The following is a 22,949-nucleotide window of genomic DNA, read 5'->3' on the forward strand; positions in this document are numbered from 1 at the left end:
CCGGCCCCCGCCCGGGCCTGGGCCATGGGCCCGCCCCGCCGCTCGGGCCCCCTCCGGGGCCCCTGCCACCGCCCCGGCCCTCCGCCCCTCGGTCTGTCGCTCCGCACAGCTGCCGCCCTCTGGGCACCATCTACTCCGCGGCCAGAGCCCCTTTGGCGTGTGGCACCGGCTCCTGCCGCCCCCACCACAGCATCCCTGCCGCTGCCGCCGCCTCCTGCCTCTCCAACATGGCTCCCGGCCGCCCCGATGGTTTACTCCACCTCCGCCCCGACGCCCCAAACACTGTGGTATAACCCGTCGCGCATGGCAGCTCTGACTACCAAAGCTGTCGCCGCCATCTTTATTAAGGGCATAATTGCTGCCCAGGGTGCTGAAAAGAGGGCGGAGCTTCGCTGCCGTTGGGTCCGCCCCCTTCTATCTCGACCACCGCCCTCACCCGCCTTCCCTCCTTCTTGGGTGGCCTTCCTTCTGCTTGCAGGTCTCTTGTCCTCCTTCCTGTACACTACTCTTCAATCCTATCCCGAATTTTGGTCTGAAAATTTGGTGTCCAACGTTCCCACGGCCCTCGGCAAGAGGACCATATGGAATCCTGGGGGCTTAGGGGACAATGGTCGGACGGGGGCCCAAACAATAGCTTCAACTGTTCGATCAACGAGTTTTATTTAACTCGAAGCATGCCGTGAACATCTGCTTGTTTGGAACACGCTTGCGGAGCATGTACGGGAGTTGACTGGCCCAAGGCTGCAGGATTAGGGGCCAAATTCTCCCTTGACCCCCAGGATCCCAGCGGTATCTCGAGCTGTGAGCTCCTCCACTGGAGGCTACACCCTCTCCCCAGGCCGCGGGTCCTGAACGCTCTGGGAAGCCACGTGGAGCCCGGTGTTGCTGCACGGCTGACGGCCCGATTGCTCCAGATCCCCGCCCCTCACCCGCCACGACCACGTCCTTTAACCCCTTGAAGGGGCTAACAGAGGTTCAGCCCTCCTCTGGTGGTTCAATCCAGCTCTACCCGCGCACTGCAGCTCCTGGCATACACCGATCCCGGCTGGCCAATGAGCGAACTAGGCGGAATAGACGTCACAGAAGAAGAGGCGGGAGGGGGCGGGGAGGAGGCGGAGCGTTCCGATCAGAGTCATTGTTTCTATTGGCACAATGGGAGGCCCCGCCCGCCAAGGCTGACTCATTGTCGGGGAGAAGGAGACTGGGTTTCTGGCTTCTCCGGAGAGATAACCCAGGAGGCGCTCTGTAGACCCGTCTGCAGAGGCAGCCGCGGAAACAGGCTGCAGCACTACATGCAGAGAACGCAGGCGTCTTGGGACCGAGGAGGGCGTCACGGTCGGGGCCCTGAACGCTCCAGCGGGCGCGGCTCCCCATACCGGGCTGATCATGCTTCAAACAAGCAGAGAACTCCAGGCCAAAGGCTTAAGCCCGCCTCGAATGGTACCTATGACATCACCACCGACCAATCACATGGCCCATTCCCAAGCATCTTGACTTCTTCGCTCCCGGTAGGCGGGGCTCCCTCAGGTTCCGCCTCCGGAGCGCCTCACGTGGTGGAGGAGAGCAGGCTAGTGGGTTCTAGTTGGGTTCTCCGCGTCTCTCAATTTGAAAATCCTCTTGGGGTCGCAGGCTCGAGGCCAATACACGGTCTAGGTTCCTGCGGGTCTGCGCTTGTGGATGAGACGCTGAAGGCGAAACACCGTCCAATGGGGGTCCAATCGGTTCAGGGCCGCAGGAGGGAGGCCCTGGACGTTGTTCTGATGGGACCTCCGCCCTTGATCTAGAGAATGAAGGGCACAAAACCTGACAACCGACGACGGAGAGAGACAAGCGCGGCGCTCGGGCAAAGACTGCTGAGGACCCAGAGGAGGGGCCAGACTCAATTTAGCAATCTGGAAAGACTTCCTGGAGGAGAAGATGCCTGAGCAGGACCTTGAATGACAAAGAGGCTCTCAGCATCTGCTGGGGAAGGCCTTGGAGATGTGCGGGCAATGTGCGAAAAAGGTGTAAAGGGACCACAGCTGAGAGAAATGAAGATGTTTTCCTCCCCCACCACTAGGGCTGGCACTTGCCTCAGCTGATACTGCCCTGAGCCTCTGTGTGGACTTCAGATGGCTCTCCCTGACAGTCCACACTGTACCTGCCTCCTTGGTTGTCCCTCCCTTTATGACTGTGCCTTCATGGAGGCCTCCCCCTCCTCGGCTGCACTCACATCTATGCCCACCCCCAGTGGCAGCACCTATTGCCTCCTGTAAATACAAAAACCAAATGTTAGTGATAGTTCTCACTCCACTTGCCTCTACTTCCTAGGAACACAGACCCCCCACATGGCTCACCCTCCTTCTCTCATCAGCTCCAAACTTCACTCAGGGGCCACAGTGCCCAGACATCTGAATTTGAGGCTTCTATGGGACTTTTTTTTTTTTTTTATGGGACAGATGGAGAGCCAGTCAGGAGGCCAGAGGCAAAAGCTTGTCCTCTGGGACATCTCAATCCCCCTTCTCCTGCCTTTTCTCTCCCATCCTGTGTTTGCCTACTGCCTCCTTCTAGCCAGGGATTCCTTGTGGGAAGAGCAGGGCAAAGACCTGGCCAGCCCATTCAGCTCAATTATCCAACAGTTCTTAGACCTCACTGAGGCCTCCTCCAATCTATTGTCCATCACCTCCTCAGCTCCTCACCTTTACCATTAGCCTTATAGAATGCAGTGCTAAACAATTCCCCTGCCCTACTCTTAGTCAAACGGACTGGGCTACAATCTTGTTGTTACGTGCCATTGAGTTGGTTCTGACTCACAGTGAACCTATGTACAACAGAACGAAACACTCCCCAGTCCTGCACTATCCTCACAATCATTGGTATGCTTGAGCCCATTGTTGCAGCCACTGTGTAAATCATCTCCTTTAGGGTCTTCCTCTTTTTCACTGACTCTCTATTTTACCAAGCATGATGTCCTTCTCCAGGGACTGGTCCCTCCTGATAATACATCCAAAGTATGTGAGATGTAGTCCTTGCTTCTAAGGAGAATTCTGGTTGTACTTCTTCCAAGACAGATTTGTTTGTTCTCCTGGCAGTCCATGATATATTCAATATTCTTCGCCAACACTGTAGTTCAAAGGCATCAATTCTTCGGTCTTCCTTATTCGTTGTTCAGCTTTTGCATGCATTATGAACCAATTGGAAACACCATGACTTGGGTCAGGTGCACCTTAGTCTTCAAGGTGACATCTTTGCTTTTTAGCACTTTAAAGAGGTCTTTTGGACTAAAATCTAACCCCATTTAAAACAGACTGTGTATTCCTTATCTCTGGGGCAGTACAGGATTGCTGAGAAAAACACACAAAAGGGTTAACTGGTCTCATTTTACATTCATGACCACAAGCCTCCATATTGTATTGGAGGGGCTAACCAGTACAGTAAGGCAAGAAAAAAAAATAAAAAATAGGAGTATTGGAAAGGAAAAAAATAAAACTCATTTATAAGCAACAGGATTGTGTATGTAAAAAATCCAAAAGAACCTACAGATAGATTATTAGAATGAATGAGTTTAGCGAAGTTGTTGGAAACAAGGTAAATATATAAAAATCAGTTGTAATAACTATATATCAGAAAATAAAAATGTTAAACAATGATACCATCAAGTAGCATCAAATGATGAGAAATAAATCTAATGAAAGATGTGCAAAGACTCTGCAAAAAACATTATTGAAAGAAAGACATAAATGGACTGAAAAACTATGTTCAAAGATAGGAAGATTCAATATTGTAAACATGCCAATTCTTCCCAAATTGGTACATAGATTCAATGCAACTCCAATCAAAATCCCAGTAGATTGTTGTGTGTGTGTGTGTGAATTGACAAACTAGATTTTAAATGTATGAGGGCCAAGAATACCTAAGATAGTCTTGAAGAAAACCAAAGTAGAACAATTTCCCTGACTGGTTATTAAAATTTAACAAGCTACAGAAACCATGATCATGTGGTGCTGATGTGGGGATAGGCAGACCAAGGGAACAAAGTCCAGAGATAGATAGGTTGATGTACGGATACTTGAATTTTGACAAGCAACTCAAAAGGATGGATTTTTCAATAAGTGCTACTGGATCAGTTGGATATTCATATAGAAAAAAAAATGAAATGAGACCTCTACTGTATAATTCCATATGGATTTGACATCCGAATGTGAAAGGAAAGACAATACAGCTTCTAGAGGAGAACATAGAAGATCTTCATGACTTTAGAGTAGGCAAGGATTTTTTTAACAGGGCACAAAATGCACTAGCCATAAAGAAAAATATTGATAAATTGGTTTACCTTACAAACAAGAACTTCTTTTCATCAAAAGACAACAATAAGAGAGTAGGAGAAGAAATTATAAGACTATAACCCAAGGACTCATATCCTGAATACATTCTACAAATCCATAAAAGATAGAAAACCCAATAGATGAATGGGCAAGAGATTTGAAAAGGCACTTCACAAAAAATGATATCCAAATAGCCAGGAAACTAATGGAAAGGAGTTCAACATCTTTAATCATCAGGGAAAGGCACATTTAAAAATAAATTACATGCCACTATACTCCCATCAGAATGGATAAAATGAAAATGACAGATTGACAATACCAAATTTCAGGAAAGATGTGGAGCAATCGAAACTGCTGGAGGAGTGTACATTGGTGCAACCACTTTGGAAAACTGTAGTGGCCTTGTGCATGCACAGCTGGGGTCCAGGGTGCATGTCCCACAGACACGGTGCCAGCACATTTAGGTGCCCATTTCTAGCCCAGAGGTCAGTCCAAGCCCCTACCCCTCATTTCTCCCCACTAAGATTTCTTGAGTTTTTCTTCTCAGCCCCACTCAAGCACCCCCTTTCTTCCATTGTGTGGCTCAGTGCTCTCTCATTGCTCTTTCTCCTGCCAAGCCACCTACATCCCAAGTCTATCATCCTTCTAAGCAGCCATAGAGATGTTCCCTCAAACAAAGACAGTTCCCTCCCTGAGAGGAATTCTCCAATCATGAAGATAATCTCCCTTTGTGGTTGGAAGTTTGCACTGTAAAACCATTGCTGAAGGGATAGGGTCCAGGGCTCCCACAGAGCATGTTTGTTTGGGCTCCTGATCCTCCTGTCATGGAGGCTATAGGTACCAGCACTGGGACAGATGGCACAGCACAGTTCTGCTCTTCCTGCAAGCTTCGTGTGTGCCTTCTACCAGAGAACAAAGCACTGGAGGCTGTCAGATGTTTCTGCCTCAGCTTCCTGAGGACCTGTACTTTTCACCAAATTACACTATCTTTGTGAATAATTTTCTGTCTTCAGCATACCAATGAGAAAGGAGTAGTGACTAGAAGCCACAGTGTCATAGGGGAGTCAGATGCCTCCAGAACAAAGACGGAGGACCACATTGTGCCCCACAGAGCTTTGTTGTTGTTGTGTACCCTGAAGTCAATTCTAAGTCATAGTGACCCTATTGGACAGAGTAGAATTGCCCCATAGGATTTCCTAGGCTGTAATCTTTATGGGAGCAGATCACCAGATCTTTTCTTCTTCAGAGCAGCTGGGGGGTTCAAACTGCCAACCTTCTGGTTAGCAACTGAGTGGTTAAGTGTTGTGCCACCAGGGTTCCTTATCCATAGAGGTTTACTGGGGCCAAATTTTGTCAACCCTTCCTCAGGTCCAGGTGAGCCTGTGTACTTAGCCTTCTGAAGCAGTCAATGGTTAAGGAGGGGTTAAGGCTTACTTCCTGTAAGCCTCCTGAGCCTTTCCCATGGGTTCCCTGTTGAATGTCCCTACCCCAGCTTCCTGAGGACCTGTTTCTTGGGGCCCCACCTCCAGCCCTGGCAGCCCTATGCCTCTTGCTGTAGATTTCCTCCAGAAGTCTTGGCTGGAATTACCAGTGTCAGTACAGTAATTCTGAATGTGTGGCATCTTGTGCCATTCATCATCTTGGGTAAAAAAACGAAGGGAACTGCTGAAAATTACTTCTGATTGGTGTCTGCCTGTGAGTTCCTGACTGCCCCCATCTGCTGAGAGCCTCTGTTAAGTTGGGAGGCCAGGGCTGGGGGTGGGATCTGCTTTACTGAGTAGCTAGAAAGGATGATAGAGTTTCAACATTTCAACAGGGAAGGTAGGTAAGGCATTTAAGGCAAAGAGAAAGATGTAAGCAAAGCCTAGTGGAGGGGCAGACAGGTAAATGGACCAAGGGGCACTGGTTGCAGTGCAGGGGCCTAAGAAAAGTGGGAACTCAGAGGAGAGGCTGGAATGAACTCAAGCAGCCTTGAAAACCAGGCCTGTCTGAGTGTCATCACCGCCTCTGGCTGGAGAGGTCAGTGCAGGTAGAGTGATGGGGTTCTGAGTCCCCAGTGCCCCACCCACCCTCCCACCCCTGACCAGTATCACACAGGGAAGTCTGTTTTCAGATGCCTGTGGTTTATTTCCAAAGGTAAGATGCAGCACATAGGAAAATACACATGGCTTTTCAGTCTACATTTTTACAGAGAAAATAGATTCTGTCATTGGCTTTCTCAGGGCCATAACCCCACCCTGTGAGGCTCCAGGATGGATGGCCTGTCCCTAAGATCCCGCTTTCAAAGCAGCAACTTGGCCAAGGATCCCAGGGGTGGGATAAAGGGGCAGCAACGCCAAGGGGATGGGGGCACACATGAGCAGGACTCAACTGCAAAGCTAAGGCAAAGAACAGAGCTGGTGGGAGGTGCCTCCCCTCAGCTCAAGGACATGGCTTGCTGAGGTCCAGGACACAGACCAGGCGGGTGGGGATGGGGGCACTGACCCAGCCTGGGGGAGCAGCAGGACTCTGAGTATGCGTGTGTATTGGGTGGGGGATGCTGAAGAGGCAGCCTACCAGGGGATGGAGGGGCTTTAGCTGGCACATCTCTCCCCCTACCCCGCCTGGCACAACTCCCAGACTATGGTCCCCAATCCCACATTTGACCCCTCCAAGCATTAGCTCTACTTTGGGTGGGGGGTCCCTGCTCAGGGCCCTTCCACCACCTTCTCCCTTCACACTGCCAGTGCAAAACATTCTTGGGGCCAAGCCCTCCGGGTCCTTTACACTCTGCCCGGGGCTGCAGGGAAGGGAGGCAGGAGGGGGCGCTAGCTGGGGGCCTCGCCCAGCACTGGGAATTCCTTGCACATCTCTTGGACAATCATGCGGTCCATTTGGCACTGGGGCGAGTCCTCCTCCTCAGCCAGGATGCGGCGCAGTGTGGCCTGCAGGTCGGGCAGCCGGTGGCGGTGCTGCAGGTAGGGCGTGGAACGGACCACAGCATGCATCAGGGAGAGGTACTCCATGCGCAGCTGTGGGAAGAGCAGGCCGACTCAGGGAGGTCCTGCCATCGCCACTAGACAGAGACAGGCCACTAATGTCCTATGGCAGCCATGTGGACCACAGGGCTGTAGACTGGCTCACACCACTGAACACCAAGGATGCATCCCCAGAGCTCAGAGTGTCCCTGGCACGGAACTGGACTTTGATGGTTGTTGAATGAGTAAGTGAATGACTGAGTCATCCCACCACAGATGGTCCCAGAATGTGGCTGGGCCTGGCTCAGAGAGGTGCAAGGGGAGGCAGCAGGCCCCTGGCTGTCCTTTAATGTTGGGTCCTCAAGGTGCTGCTGCCTGTCAGTCAAAAGCCTGCTGCTTCTCACTTTATCCTCCCGCATGCTGGAAGGATTCGTTCACACCCACGGTTTCAAATACTGACCCACATTCAAACCTCCCGCTTGGACCTCTGCTGTGAGCTCCCTTTGAGAACATCCATCTGCCCACTTGTCATGTCCTATGAATCTCAGAGAGGCCTTAAACCCATATACCCACAATCCAACTCATGATCCCCCCCACTCTCCCCCAGCTGAAGGCTTTCTCGTGTTATCTTGTTTAATAAAGGGTACTTCTCTCATCCAAATGGCCAGCCAGAAACCCAGGAACCCGTTGCCATTGAGTGGATTACCACTCATAGCAACCCTGTATGACAGAGTAGAACTACTTCATTGGATTCAAACTGCCGACCTTTTGGTTAGCAGCTGAACACTTCACCACTGCGCCACCAGGGCTCCAGAAGCCCAGGAGTCCTCTTTAATTCCTCTCTCCTGTCACACCCTAGTTCCAACCATCTGTAAGGCCTGGCCATCTTACTGTCTTCATATACCCTGAATCCATCTCTAACACTTCTCCCTGCAACCCATACTCCCAGCACCTCTGGTTTAAGCAACTCCAACAGCCCTTATAACTCAAATCCCAAACTCTTCCTTGTCCTCACTGGGACCCCCAGTCCATTGACTCAACCCCCTCATTTTTTCTCTGTCCACCACCATCACCATCTCTCGTTTCTCTCTTCCCCTTTGATTAGAGGAATCAATAGCAAAGCCTACTTTGGGCAGCATCACCCTGCTAACTCCCAGTCCTGGTCAGACCACGGCGCCTGCGCATCCACTGCCATGTCCAAGCAGCAGACAGCTACGGCGCCGTGCCACAGGCCTGAGCTTCTCATGACCACAAACCCCAGATGGACACTCAGCACTGCCCAGGATGGCCACAGCACTTCTCTGCGGCGTCTACTCTCCCTAAAGGAACACCACACACCTTGCTCCCCATTTTCCAAACCTGAACTTCCTGGTCGGCTGGACTTATGCTTCATGGAGAAAATGAAGCAATCTTTCAGAGATCTTCCCTCACCTTTCCTTCTCACACTCACATCTCACCTGCCCACACCGGAACCCACTGCCCTGGCTCCCGTCAGGGTCATCCCAACCTCCAGGCCTGGGCCCTGCCTGCTGCCTCAGCTACTCGCCTCCTGCAGTAGCCCACTTCCCACCATGTGGCCCATTTCTCCGTGATACTGGCTCATTCCCACTGGCCCAGGACAGGCACCAGGATCACCCCCTTTAAAGCACTCTTCTTGACCCCACATCCTCCTCCAGTGACTCTCCATTTTTCCGTTCCCCTTCACAGCAAAACTCAAAAGTTGTCCCCATTGAAGCTACCTCCCCTCGCCCCCGCTACAAATCCCATTCAGACTCCCTCCCTCCACTCCACTGACATTTCTCATCAGTCCCCACTGACCTCAATGTGGCAACTCCAACAGCCAGTTCTCAGTCCTCACCTTACTTAGGCTCTGCCCAGTGTGGACAGCCCATCTCCCTCTCACTCCAAGCATGTGGCTTTGGGGTTCCTGCTCTCTTGGTTTCCCTCCTGGGCTTTGCCCTGCTCATGGCCGCACGCTTCCTGCTGATCCTGTTTCATTCCACAGGCGATCGCACACCACAGACTTCCCATCACATCTATGCACCAGCAGCTCGAGTCTCTCTCCAGTCGCACTGCACCCCACTGTCTCCCTGACGCCCCTGTGCCTGGCAGGGATCTTCTCAATCTTGACATATTTAAAGCAAAACTCTCATTTTCCCAGAAAAAAAGTTTCTTTTCCCTCTTCCCCACCTCGATAATCAGCACTTCACCCACCCAGTTGCTCAAGACAGATTTTTCCATGTCCTCCTTGCTTCTCCTGTCCCTTGCCTCCCACGCCCACATCTGGTCCAGCAGCAGGCCCTGTAGGACTCACCTCCAATACACCCTAAGCTTGACCTCATTGTGCCTCAGCCTGTCCCCTGCCATCCATGCCCCCTGGGCAGCCTTAGGAGCTTCCTCTCTGGACCATGCTTCCTCTCGGAAGCTTCCTCTCCGGCTCTCACTTGCACTTTGCTCTTACTGCCTACGTGCCATGCAGGATGTACACGGGACCACATCATCATGGCTCAGGACCCTCTGGACACTTGTCCTCCTCTGAGAGGAAACAATTCCCTCCATGCTTTGTGCCAACACCACTTCCTCTTCCTTACCTCCCCCTACTCAAGCCACTCTTGCTTCCCCCAAACACCCTGGCCCACCTCATGGCTGGCTCCTTCAGGTCTCGGCACAACTGGTGTGGCTTCTGAGTGGCCTCCTACACCTACCTGGCTTAAGTAGTGCCCCTGGGACCCCTTCTCCACTCAGTGTCACATCCTCCCCATTTAGTTCCATTTCCACATGGTTCCTGTCCTCACTGCAGCCTCGTCCAGGCACCTTCTCTCCGGGTGAAAGGTCCGCGATGTGCCGCACAGTGATGTCGATGAGCACCATCATGTCTGTGTGGTAGAAGATGGCTGCCGTGGTGGGGCTGGCGAACACATCCTGCAGGAACTTGAGGACAGAGTGTGGCGGCTGCGGCTCATGCATGAAGATGCGCACAGGGTCATCTAGGAGACAAAGGTCACAGGGATCAGGGCAGTTCTCGAAGGGATCCCAGAGTCACTCCAATGGGTTATGGGGATCATGGAGTCACAAGGCATCAAAGTGGAATTGCACAGATATCTGGGCTCCTCACCCCCTCTGTTCAGGAGCAACAGCAGCTTCTCGGAGAAGACCTTGACATTGGCATGTTTGCTCAGGGCAGCCATGATGACGTTCTGGTCAGGAGCTAAAGAAGGACATGGGCGTAGACAGAAGCACACGTGGTGAGCCTGGAGTGCCCTGAGTCAGTCACCTCCCGCCCAGGCCTGACCCTTACCTGGAAGGTGCAGGTTGAGAGCCAGAAGCAGGTTCATGCAAAGGTCTGGCAGCTGCTCTGTGGTATCCGAAGGTAGCCCGTCCTCGACGACGCTCAGCAGAAACTGGGCGAAGGGTGTGCCCAAGTGCTCTGGGGGTGGGGCACACAGAGGTCTGCAGCCCTCCCTCCCTTCCCCACACCACCCAGCCTCCCTGTGAACCCTGGGGACATCCTATCCCTGTCAGGCTGTGACCAGTGAGTCCCCAGGCCCTCAGGTCCTGGTTCCAGCTGGCTGTGGTCACCTTGTGGTCAACTGGTTGGCAATCTGCTTTCTTACCATAGTGTGCGTAGGGCACTGCCTCCCCCATGGAGAAGACCATGGCCAGGATGAGGGCAGAGTAGCAGAGCTTCTGGTGGTCTGGGGGGAAAGGCAAGCAGTCAGAACCCCTGCCCATGGTGGGAACTTTCCTCAGACGGCAGGAGCCCCCAAGCCCGCCTCACCCTGTGTGTCTGTCTGCATGTCCCGCGCCAGCTCCACAGGCAGCACAGACGACACGAGCGTGGAGATGATAGCTGCATCCAGGCTGCACATGGCGCCGAAACACTTGAGGAGCAGCAGCCGCAGTGACACCCGGTGCTCCTGGCAGGGGACCCTGTGTGCTCAGTGCCCACTAGCCCACCCTCACCCAGGGCCCTCCCCTCAGCCTCACACACCATTTGGTAATAGGCCACCAAAGCCAAGACGGACTCAAACTCGTTCCTCTTGCACATCTTCTTGCAAACTTCAGGGTCCGCGTCAGTCTGTGGGGAGGAGGAAGTGTGATGGAGTCACCCAGCCGGAGCTGCACAGCCACGTGTGAGCGCCGAGCCCAGACGTGTCGGGAGGCTCAGATATGTCACAGTGTGGGGGGAAGGTTACTGCTCCACATGCTAGGGACACACTTGGGCCGTCCGGTGCCCCATTCCGCACCAGAATGTGCAGCAGTTCCTCCAGATAGCAGCGAATGACGCTCTCATCCTCGTACAGTGCCCAGCTGCGTTGCTGGGCATCGTCCTTCCGCCGGGCCAGGTCTGCAAAGATCACCTCCAGCCGCTGCTGGTCGTGGCAGACCTGCCCTGAGGGCAGGGCTGTGCTCAGATCCTGGCAGGGAGAGGCATGGCTGAACACACTTCCTGCCTGTCACCACCTCCAAGAAGTCCCGAAGGCCTGGCAACTCTACCCATTGGCCTATACTCTGTGAGCTCAAGTCCTTCATGGCTCACAGCTGGGGAGAGAGCTTGACCCAGATCCCAAGGTCATGGGCATGAGTTCCAGGCTGGTGATGGGTAAGGAAGGGGGTTTGGCCTCATCTACCAAAGATGCCCTGGTCAGTGTTGTCTCAGGATTTGTGAGGGGACCAGGCCCAACTTCTCTCTGCCCACTGTTTCTCCCAGTCCTCCCACTCAGTCTCCCACACAAGCCCTGCTCCCACGCCTACCCCTCAATACCAGGCTCCCAAGGGCGCTGGCCCAGTTCTAAAGCCCCTCATTAGGTGACTCCTCAGGCACTGGCCTTGATGACCTGCTGGACAGGGTTCTGCATAAGGTGCACCAGTGAGGTGTTTCCCAACAATGCCTCCCACCCCAGACCTGGGTAAACACTGCCAGCTGGGCCACGGACTGTCACTGCCTGATGTGACTGAGATCCCACTCTCTGAATCCACACACAGTGACCACTGGGCTTGCCACCGACCCACCTCCCATACTTCCCTTGAATGCTGCCCGCCGTGCCCAGCAGAGGCAAACCCACTGACCCACCACCCCCGTCCCCCCCAGACCAGAGAAGGAGGAGTTGGGGAGCCTGCAGGTAGGGACCTCTGGCCCATCCAGCCCCCCAATGTGCAGAGTGGGCTCTATACCTGCCAGTCCTGTTCCCTGACCAGTGTCCCAACCTTGGCAAAGGGTCCCACCCCATGATGCCCATATACTTCACCCCCTCACAGCTGAGTCAGCACCCAGGTCTCCACTACAGCTCCTGAAGCACCAGTTTCTCTCCATGGCCAAGGCCAGCAGGCATGGTCCTCACCTCACCCCTGCCTATGTCTGTTCCTTCCCTACAGCCAGGGAGAACTCCTGGCCACCCACATCTGCCCAGCCACCCACATCTGCCCAGGTCTCGTCTTGTCCCACCCTGCTGCTCCCTCACTCCCTGCGTTCTAGCTGCGCTGGCTCTATTTCCTCCCATAAGCCAAGCTTGGTCCTGCCTCATAGTCCTTGTTCAGGCTGAGCCTCTGTCTGGAATACTCTTCCTTCAGGGCTCAGCTCCAGTGTCCCCAGTGCCCAGCAAACACAAAGCCCAGAGCTGGAGCTGGACAAATACCTGTCAAGTAAAGGCTGCACAAATGCGTGAGAGTGGGAACGGGGTGGGGAGGCTCCTAGCTGTGCCGTCCACCCTCACCTTGCCCTCTACCAGCGAGAGGAGGACCTGCTCCATGACGGGTGAGCTGGCTGGCACGGAGGCCTGGATGTGACCCACCACGACGCCGATGGCCACGCGGCACAGCTCATGGCTCAGGCCAGTGTTTCTCCGCACAAGCTCCATCAGCTCTGCCCCAATGCTCCTTGGCACAGCTGTCTCAGCCACTGCCTTCTCCTCTGTCGTTCCCAGGCTCAGTGCACCCAGGGCCTCCAGCTCATCAGGGGCCGAGGCTGTACCAACTGCCACCTCGTCTGCAGTGGGCTCGGGGGTTGGCACCTTGGATGGAGAGGTCTGGGCCTGGGAAACAGTGGTATGGGTGCCTCGGCGGGGCACAGGTGGGGGTGTGGGTGAGCAGCTGGGGCCTGGCTCAGATGGGCTGGAGCCAGTGTAGAGTGTGTCTAGGGAGGTGCTGCTGACCGAGGAGCCGCTGGACACAGAGCTCCCCGCCGAGGGCGTGGTGGTGCGGCCGCCTGTGGGCAGAGTGGATGCCGTGTTGGGGCAGCCCCGAGGGATCCTTCCCCAACAAGCCCAAAGCCCCTGTCCCCCAACGCAGGGCCCAGTTCCTCTGCTAGGCCCTGTCTCCCCACCAAGCCCAGTGCTCCAAACGATCTAACATGGCCCCTGTCCTGCTCCTAAGCCTGGAGCGCCTGTCTCCCGGACACTGGCATAGCAGTCACTCCAAGCACAGAGCGTCCCCCAGTTCCCCCAGCCCCCTCTAGCCTTCTCACCACTCCCCAAGGCCACCAGAGCCTCACGGTCTCGACGTTTCACGGGTGGGGGTGGTGTGGCAGGTGCTGCTCGGCGAGGCTGAGGTGGGATCTGGGAGGACAGAGAGGGCCTGGATGGCAGCCTCGCTGGGCCCTGAGCTCTGGGCTGCATCTCTGACCTGAGTAGACATCTCAAGCCTCTGGACAAAGCCTTAAGTCCATCCCCCCTTCCCCTGGGTGCCCTCACCATGTACCTGGTAGAGGCCTCCATCTACCCCGACATGCTCAGAACTGGGCAGGCTGTGTTGCCGCTCGAACCCAGCACGACACATCCCATTGGGCTGCCTGGCAGCAGCAGCATCCAGGTGGTGGTCACTGGCGGACGGGGTCATAGCTGCAGGGTTGGGGGCTGAGGGGCCTCTGCGGGACAGGGTCTCTTTCCGGTGGTAGATCAGCTTCCTGATGGGGGGCAGGGAGACTGTTGCGGGGTACTTCACAACTCCCAAAGTCATTACATGCTCCCCCACCTCCCCATGCCCCACCATCTCTTCCACTCCACCATGCTCACAAGGGGGTACTCCTCACCCCTGCACACTCACTGGAGGACCCCGCGCTGCTCCAGGCTGTACTTGCCACCATCCCGCATGGCTGCATTGTGCACAGCCTCAATGGCCCGGTCAATGGCCTGCAGGACATCCTGCTCCAGGCCCTAGGGAGGCAGGGATGGGCAGTTAGACCTGGGGCCAAGTGGGGGAACCCAGCCCAGATCCAGCCCAGATGAGCCCAGGGCAGGCAGGGACCACTATGGCCAGGCCCCGGGATACTGGGCATGAGCACAGGCAGTTGAATGAGTGTATGGAATGGGGTTCTCAAGCTGTCCCTCAGGGAGCAGGGACACAGGGTGCCCCCACATTGCCATTTTACATATTGGGGCCTCACACAGAATTTTTCACCCCACAGTGAGGCTCTCAGCCAAGATGTCTCCATAAACCAGGGGTCCAGGGCAAAAACATAGTCCAGGGCTCCCTCCCGTGAGGCCAAGATGGCACACCCAGATTTGCCCCTGGGCTCAGCTCAGAGCCTGGGTCGAGATGTCAAGCAGGAGGTTTCCTGTCTGAACCCTTACTAAATCACTTTGGAACGTACTGGTCCTTCACAAAATGAAGGTCATGCTCTAGAACAGCCCTTCCCCTGGAGAGCCCTCTGCAGGCCCTGGGAGCCAAGGACTGGCAGAGACCTGACCTCCCTCCTTTCCTGGCTGCTGGCCTCCGCCCCCCTCAAGCTGTCCTAGGAATCCTCAATACCTGCCCTGGGAAGCAGCATTTCTGTTTGTGGCAAAGGATGGACATGAGAGTGGAGCCCCAGGCTCTGCGCTGCTATCCCCAGCAACCCAGGGGTCCAATCTTACCCAGCTTGCCTGGCATGGAGAGGGGGGAAGCCGTGGGACCACTCACCTCCACCCCTCCACTGTCCCTAGCACACCCAGTCCATTAGGCTACAAAGGGGCCTCAGAGATGGGCTCACTCCAGAGCAGGTTTCAGAAGCTTCCCTGATGGGGACAGACAGATGGACACAGAGGTCAGCAAAGCCCTCTAGGTAGTGCGAGATGTGCCAGAGTAGAGGGAGACATAAGACAGAGAGAGGGAGACAGAAAAACAAAGACACACACACGCAGTCAGAAAGACATCAAGAGACTTAGAGGAGAGCTGAGGCACACTGAGGGAGATGGAGGCACAGGGAGACAGAAAACACAGAAAAAAACTGAGTGACTGAGACAGAGAAAGGCAAAGGATATGAGGGAGGAAGACAGACACACACACAAAGATGAAGCATCAGAATGACAGACACAAAGAGTCAGGGTGACTGAGACAGAAGCGGATATGCAAAAAGGAGCCGAAACTGAGAAAGAGAGAGACAGAGAGAGAGAGAGCGGGAGACAGACACAAAACAGAAGATGGTAGCCTCTCTGCCCTTCCCGAATGTCCAGCCCCACTGGCCCTACAGTGGAGGAAGAGGCAGGCATTTCCTCAGAGGCCTCCAACAAGCACCAGGCCCCAGCAAGGCTGGGTCTGACACAACAACTCAGCAACCCAGGTGTCCAGGCCCCTCCCCACTCTCAACCCAGGTACTCCTAGATGGGATCAGACTGAAGGTCTGTGAGGAAGCCCCCATACCCATCCCCTTGTTCTGATAAGACCAGATGACATATGTCCAAATTTATGCCATTATTTCTGTTCTGAACTGGGCTGGGACAGTATGTTTCCTAAAGACTGGGGACTAGGAGGGGGCAGGGGTGTCTGCCACAGGCCAGGCCTGGAAATTCCAGGCCCTTCTTCCTCCCATGGTCAGAATAGACCAGCTGGAGGCACCCCATCCTGGCCCCTGCAGCAGGGCTACTCTTAGGAAACAGAAACTGGGGCTGCAGCCCCCAGTGGAAGGAAATGGGGCTGTGGCCAGACCAGGGGATGCCACTGGGTAGCTCACTTCCTTACAATGGGAGTAGCCCGCTCTGGAGGCTGGGGACAGGGCAGGATGAATCCCCTAATTTCAGAGGAAGAAAGCCTGAGAAACCAGGGCCTGACTTGTGGTGGGGGTAGTGATGTCAGGGAGTGTCAGCAGTGGCTGGGGTCCTTGGTTCAAAGGGGGTTGAGGGTCTTGGGAACAGGAGTGACACTGAGGTCTCAAGGCTCAGGGTCACCTAGGGGATGGGGGTGTCTATGGCTTCAGGGTCCAAGTAGGGGGTTGAAGAACTGGGAGATGGTTGGAAAAACACGTAGTGACCAAGGTGGCCTGGGTCTCAGGGGTGGAGGAGGTGGCTCCAGTTGGGGGTTTGAAGGTGGGAGGCAAGAGTGTGGGATCCTGGGGATCCAGGTTAGGGGCATATTAAGGGCCTGGGATCTTAGGGATCTGGGGAACTGGCCAGAGTTTGGTGGGTCTAGCTCCGGACTCCTATTCAGATAGGGGTTCAGATGCTGGGTCCTAAAGTATCAATGGATATGGGGTCCCCAGAAGTCTGAGAGTCCCAGAGTTAAGCTTTTGGTAGGTCTGGAGTCCTCAGAGTTGGCAGTGAAGGCCCTGGTCTCTTGTGGGCGGTTCCAAGTCTTGGGGTCCCAGTCTCGTGAGTCTGGGTGTGCTGGAGGTCCCGGCCTCGAGTTCCAGAGGGCCTGGGTTCCCTGGGGTCCCGGGGTCGGTTCCGCGGACCTGTGATGGGGCTCAGTCTCTGGGCTGCTGAGGCTGGGCGGAGGAGGGGCACACTCACCTGCAGGCGGCGCAGGTAGGCGGGTGGCACGTAACCCGTCTCGCCGCTGCGCGCTCGCGCCGCCAACCACCAGTGCGCGCTGCTGCGCTCCAGCACCAGGAAGGTCTCGCCCGCGGAGAATGGCAGAGCGTTGGGCTCCGCCGAGCGGAAGGCGTAAAGCGCGCGGTACATGGGGCCGGGCTGGGTCGTGCCGTGCCGGGGTAGGTTAGGTGGCGAAGGTTGCACAGCCAAGACGCCAGGCCCGGAGCGCCGCGCCGCGCCCGCTCCACCCCGCCCCGTGACACCACGCGTGCGCGCGCGCGCCCGCCGCAGCCCCGCCCCAAGAGTGTGTCGACTTACGCGCGGGAGCGCGGCGCCCCCTGGCGGCCCCAAGCGGCGTGGCGCGGCCGGGCTCCAGACTCTGCCGCCCCCTCAGCACCGGACCTCCCGGACCCCCAGCATCCTCCCCTCGAAACCCTGGCCTCCCAGACCCTCTACTCTCTTCTCCCGTTCAAGTTCGGGCGCTTGGCCTTGATAAAGCAGCTTTCCCCGCGCAGTCCCAACGGCACGCATACTCGAGCGCGCCTCTGTCGCCCCAGACCCACTAACAGAACAGCGACCTCGACAGGACGGTCCCATTGTTGGATTCAGATGATCCGACATTTGTAGGCCCCGGAGGGGGCCCGGTCTCCTTGGCACCTCTAGGTCTCTGCACCCTTCTTCAACACGTTCTTACTCGGGCCTGCCTCCCGTGGTGGGCAGTAGGGAGAAAGAGCCCGGGAAAGGAGGCTAAAAACAGAAACCAGGTCGGGCCATTCCCAGACTCAAACTTCTTCCATCCTTTTAGGGCCCCTCATCCTCCCTTCAGAGGAGCTCTGGTGGCCCAGTGGTTCAGCGCTTGGCTGCTAACCTAAAGGTTGATGATTAGAACCCACCAGCGACTCTGTGGGAGAAGGATGTGGCAGTCTGCTTCTCTAAAGATTACAGCCTTGAAAACCCTGGGGCAGTTCTACTCTGTCCTGTAGGGTCGCTATGAGTCAGAATCCACTCGATGGCAACGGGTTTGATTTTTTTGGTATCCTCCCTTCAATCGCTGGCTTCTCACTCTCCCTCTCTATCCTGGAGCCTTTGTGTATTTTTCCCAAGGCCTGGGACACTTCCTCTCCCTCCCTCGTAGCATTCAGTCACTCACCCTTCCTTAACATAGTCATTCTCACATTGCTACTTTATTGCCTTTGTTTTTTCTTCTGAGGGCAGACAGGAGGGCTTATGAAGGGTGGGGAGTGGGGTGCCACATGGCAGGTAGACCATGGTTGGCCAGTCCATATTTCCAGTTGTGTCTTGACCTCCAGGTCTTTGACAGCCCTGGATCTAGAGGGTGTCTGGGGGCCTTCCCTTTGTGTGTGTTCAGCCACACTCCCACTGGAAGACTGGGCCCAGGGAGCAGGGGGTGTGAGAATGGCCAGGCTCGTGTATGCAGTTGGCCTGTTTTGGGACACAGTGGCCACAGGCATAGTGGGCCTTAGGGAGGAGGCTCTGGGAAGGTCTGAGACAGAAGCGGCTGGGGAGTAGGGCTGCTAGAACTGGACCACTTAGACCTTGCCCTCTCTGCACAGGGTCTGCGGTCCTCCTCGGGTTACTTACTGGCTCTGTTCAAGACTTACTTACTGGCGGTTCGAGACCTCTCACCACCCTCTCTCCTCCTGGACCTGAGGTAGTTTCTTGAGGGCTTGTGAAGGATGAGATCAGTGTAGCTGCAGCCATGCCCAGAATGGTGTGGTAGCAGGGACAGGTGGTATAGCCAACAGGTGGTATAACCAAGACCACCACCCTGCCCAAACATCCCCTCTCCTTGAGATCCACCCTTCTGGGTCCTTTCACCACAGCCTGGAAGCTACAAGGCCCGAGCATTGGCTCCTGGATATCTCACATCACAATGTCCAGCCAATTAGCAGCTGCTAGAACAGGGGAGCCCTGGTGGCGCAGTGGTTAGGCGCTCCGGCTGCTAAACAGACGACCAGCAGTTTGAATCCACCAGCCGCTCCTTGGAAATCCCATGGGCAGCTCTACTCTGTCCTCTAGGGTCACTATGACTTGGAACCAACTTGATGGCAACAAGTTATTTTTGTTTGGTACAGCAGGAGCCATTAAAAGCTGAACTTGGGATTTGGAACACCCACTGCCCAACTCTGGCTTAAGGTGCATGGGGCCAGGGGGAGACCTGTATCACGTGGGGTTCTTTGGGTAGAGGGCCCTGGATGCTAAGTCCGAACAGACCTCAGAAGGGTCTAGCTGTTGTGTGTGTAGAGGTGCTTTTTAGGTGACCTCAGGGTACTAGGTTGGGGTACCTCAGGGTGTTGGGTTGAGAGATTAAGGATCAAGCCAAGAGGCTATGAAGTTTTGGGGTCTGGGCGGGGAAGTGGTGGCCAGGAGAACCTTGTGTTCAGCTAGGCATGGGTGGAGATCCCAGCAGGTGGTGAGGCTTCTGAGGGTTGGGGGTAGGAGAGGCTGCCTGCCCCGGCAAGAATGACAGCAATACTATATACAATTAACAAAAAGATTTGTATTGGAACATTTACACTCAGGGAAGAAAGAGGTATCTGTATCATCAAATGTGGAATGTTGAAGAAATAGTTAAAATAAATAAAGATTCCGAGGGTGGGTGGGGCCTCTGCGGGTCAGCTCCAGGCTGCAGAGGCAACCGCCTGGCCATACTGGCCTCCTCCGCTTCTCCCTGACACAGCACAGCTGTGCCTGGGACATAAAGTCTCTCAGGTGCCGGTGCAGACAGCAGACTCACTCTCCACTTTCCTCGCTTATTTCTGTGACAATGTCTATCAGGCTCTGGAGCCCAAAGATATAGCCAGCGTCCTGTCCCTCATGTACCACGCTGTCCTCGCCATATAGCCTGCAGGTGGTGTGTGCAAAGTCAATCATGCGCACATCCACTGAGCTAGTGCCGATGGGCTTGTAGGCATAGGCACCAGCAGACTCGTCGGCTGACTCCTCTGACAGGTCCTCCAAGTCCTCAGCATCTGAGTCCAGAGCCACCTCCGGCCGCTCCTTACCATCATAGATGACCAGCAGGGAGCTTGAGTAGAAGCGGTAGGATTCCTGTCGCTCTAACACTGCCTTGAGCTCAGCCAGCTTCTTGAGCACAGGGCCCAGGAGCTCTCGGCGCAGGTATCGCCCATTGTGGAAGAACTGGAAAAGTGCCTCCTTGAAGCCCTGCACTGACAGCTTCCGCCCATGATACTTGTTCATAAACATGAGCTGCCCGCTGCCTGCCTGGTACACCTGTGGGAAGAAGACCAGCAGGTCAGGTGCTGAGGGTGGTTTCAGAGCCTGGACACTGGAGATGGCAGAGAGGAAAGGGAGGCAATGTGGCAGCCCTGGATCAGATTCTTTAACTTGTCAAATACAAAAGCTACACATGAGCCACTGTCCTCCCCGATCACCACCCTCCTGGGATGCAGCCCTCTGATCTGGGCTCCATCACTGTGCACCAGCCCTCTGGCTGGCATGTGGGTCAGTGGTGAGGGCCTAACCCTTTCCTTCCTCCCCACTCATGTCCACAGACCCTCTGGACTTAGCTTAGCAGCAACAGCAGCCCCACAGGGGATTGTGCAGGTGTGCGTATCTTTTCTAACGAAAAAGTGAGACTAAAGAGTGTGAAACCTAGAATCTTTTGAGAAAACAAGCCTGTCAGGGCAGGGGAGTGGCAGCCACTGGATGCCCTGGTCAGCCCATGCCATGCGCCAGCACACCCCTCACCTGCATGCCACACACGCGCACCCCGATGACTGCAGATGTGCTCTGCTGGCATTTGCGGATCTGGTTGGCTGCCTTCTCCTCTGAAGCATCATCACCATGCTGGCGTGTACCCATCTTGAGGTCCAGGACACAAGGTACCTCATAGCGAGAGGTCAGGTTCTCCAGTAAAATAAATTCTGAGTGGTTAAGGACAATCCCCGCCAAGAGGAAGTGCTGCTATACGGGGACTTGGCACTCCTGCGGCACAATGCCTGCACATAGTGTCCCAAAGAAGCTGGGCCCACAGGGCTTCATGATGGCCAGCTTAAGAGGGCCGCATCAGTCCTACTGTCTCCCAGGGAGGAAACCCAAGGCTGGCTAGAGAACTAAGAGTACCTTCACCTCTCTTCCTGTCCCCTTCCCCCAGGAGACACATAATTCCCTGAACTCAGCCAGGGGTAGGACTAGGTCCAGCAGCATATTGTCCTCAATTACAAATAGAATATCAAATAAGTTCAGTGAATCCCGAAGTACTATATGTGAACTGAAGTATCGGTATGAATTCAGGAAAATACTTTTCTTTAGAATAAATGTGTATTTCCCAGCTGTGTCCACTGAAAAGGCCTAGAAACAATGACGAGGAGGAACACCCCTAACACCCAGACTGTGCCCTTCCCATTTCCCATTAAAAGAAACCAGGGATCCTTACAGAAGGGATTGGCGAGCTACAGTCTATTGCCTGTTGGATACTCTGTAAGCTAGGCATGGTTTTTACATTTTTAAATGGGGGAAAAAAATAAGAAAAATAAAATTTCATGGTACATGAAAATTATATCAAAAATTTCAATGACCATAAATAAAGTATTACTGGAACACAACTATGCTTATTTGCTTATATTACTGTCTATGGCTGCTTTCATGCTACCACAGCAGAGCTGTGGCAGAGACAGTATGGCCTGGAAAGCCTAAAATATTTACTATTTGGCCCTTTACCCAAAAGTCTCCCAAGAGTCTTAGCTCAGATCTGAGGCAGGAAATATACATGACCTTGGGAGCATGTTTTCATACCAGAAAGCAAGATAGCTATCACAGACTACCATGGTTATATCAAAATGACTTAGGAGCCTATCTGAAGAGGCTCTTGCTAGCCTTAGATGGCATGATGTGAGCATCATTAAGGACAACTGCAGTGGACACATTGAATGTATTTAAATCCATGCACTTATAATGATGCTAAAACACTCACTGGTCATCTTTGGATGATGTTGGGAACACTCAGGAAACGCTGGTGGTGTAGTGGTTAAGAGCTACAGCTGCTAACCAAAAGGTCGGCAGTTTGAATCCACCAGGCTCTCCTTGGAAACTCTGTGGGGCAGTTCTATTTTGTCCTATAGGGTCGCTATGAGTCGGAATTGACTTGACGGCAGTGGTGGGTGATGGGTGGTGGGTGGGAACACTCATACTCCAAGTATCTAGTAAATGAAGGAAAGTGAACATTTAACCTACTCTTTCCTATATGGACTATACCTCAGGATAACCACATAGTTGAGGAGGGAAAGCTTCTCTTTACAGGATTCTATAAGGAATGATGGATTCTAATGACTGAAGAATATGACAGAATTAGAAAATCGCCTAATGAAAAATGGAGCTAAGACAATGATGATGCAAAGAGAAAGACAACTAAACACTGTGCTTCTCGCTAGACATGCACAATACCATTTATGAGAGACTGTTGCCCCCACCCCAAAATTAAACTGAATCTGATCAAGCCTTCAGATCCAATTATCAGCTTACTAGAAACACAGGGGACAGAGAAACCACAGGGGTTCAGTCAGCAAAACCCAGACTGTGGGGAACTCTACAACACCTGGTTTTTCTGACATCTCCAAGGAGAAAAAACGAGGCATCTAAAAAGACTTGAATCCTTTGAACTCATGCAACGAGATGAGTGTGAACTTCATTGGGATTCCCATTGAAACAAGCCATCAATAAAAGCATTTATGAGACAATCAGGAAAATGTGGGCACAAACTCAGATACCTGACATTAAAGAATTACTGTCCACTTTCTAAGGAATGATAATATTTGTTTTAAAAATCCTTATTTTTCAATACATGCTGAGGTACACACAGACTTAATAATATACCTGAGCTCTGCTTTAAAAATAATCCAGCTGGGGGTTGCTGGGTGTATACAGATGGCAATGACATGAGACTCATCACATGGGTCATGGGTACTTATGAGTTCAACATTCTA

At 54.0% G+C, this 22,949-nt stretch overlaps 2 protein-coding genes across 8 annotated transcripts in view; both read right to left on the minus strand.

Annotated features, from left to right (window-relative positions):
- Positions 1-6,413: 6,413 nt before the first annotated feature.
- NCKIPSD (NCK interacting protein with SH3 domain) lies at positions 6,414-17,236 on the minus strand. Of its 5 annotated transcripts, none has more exons than XM_049863059.1 (13): positions 16,963-17,236; positions 14,303-14,412; positions 13,958-14,162; positions 13,725-13,815; positions 12,976-13,466; positions 11,509-11,679; positions 11,253-11,339; positions 11,040-11,178; positions 10,876-10,956; positions 10,560-10,688; positions 10,377-10,469; positions 10,076-10,248; positions 6,414-7,315 (listed from the first exon to the last, which is right to left on the minus strand). In XM_049863059.1, exons 1-13 carry the CDS (start codon positions 17,131-17,133, stop codon positions 7,112-7,114), a joined length of 2,145 nt encoding a protein of 714 aa, XP_049719016.1. In that variant the 5' UTR covers positions 17,134-17,236; the 3' UTR covers positions 6,414-7,111. The 5 variants fall into 5 exon arrangements, 4 of the variants coding, with proteins under 4 accessions (XP_049719016.1, XP_049719017.1, XP_049719015.1 ...); XM_049863060.1 differs by having other exon boundaries at positions 7,106-7,315; positions 9,967-10,248; positions 13,752-13,815; XM_049863058.1 differs by having other exon boundaries at positions 7,106-7,315; positions 9,967-10,248.
- A 2,256-nt stretch (positions 17,237-19,492) lies between these two features.
- IP6K2 (inositol hexakisphosphate kinase 2) overlaps positions 19,493-22,949 on the minus strand; it is a 38,242-nt gene continuing 34,785 nt past the window's right edge. For all 3 annotated transcript variants that reach the window (XM_049862497.1, XM_049862495.1, XM_049862498.1), the window contains exons 5-6: positions 20,716-20,891; positions 19,493-20,238 (exon numbers count right to left, since the gene is read on the minus strand). In XM_049862497.1, coding sequence (XP_049718454.1) covers positions 19,738-20,238; positions 20,716-20,891 — 677 coding nt within the window. In that variant the 3' untranslated portion in view covers positions 19,493-19,737. The remainder of the gene's footprint in view (positions 20,239-20,715; positions 20,892-22,949) is intronic.

Source organism: Elephas maximus, chromosome 20 (genome assembly GCF_024166365.1).
Source record: "Elephas maximus indicus isolate mEleMax1 chromosome 20, mEleMax1 primary haplotype, whole genome shotgun sequence".
Lineage (NCBI taxonomy): Eukaryota > Metazoa > Chordata > Mammalia > Proboscidea > Elephantidae > Elephas > Elephas maximus.

Coding starts and splice junctions, on each gene's coding strand:
- NCKIPSD (XM_049863058.1), bottom strand. CDS start 17,133: ATGTACCGCGCGCTTTACGCCTTCCGCTCGGCGGAGCCCAACGCTCTG. Junction 14,163..14,302: donor GAGCAGCGCGGGGTCCTCCA/GTGAGTGTGCAG, acceptor GCCCCCCATCAG/GAAGCTGATCTACCACCGGA. Junction 10,249..10,376: donor GTTGCTCCTGAACAGAGGGG/GTGAGGAGCCCA, acceptor TTTGTCTCCTAG/ATGACCCTGTGCGCATCTTC.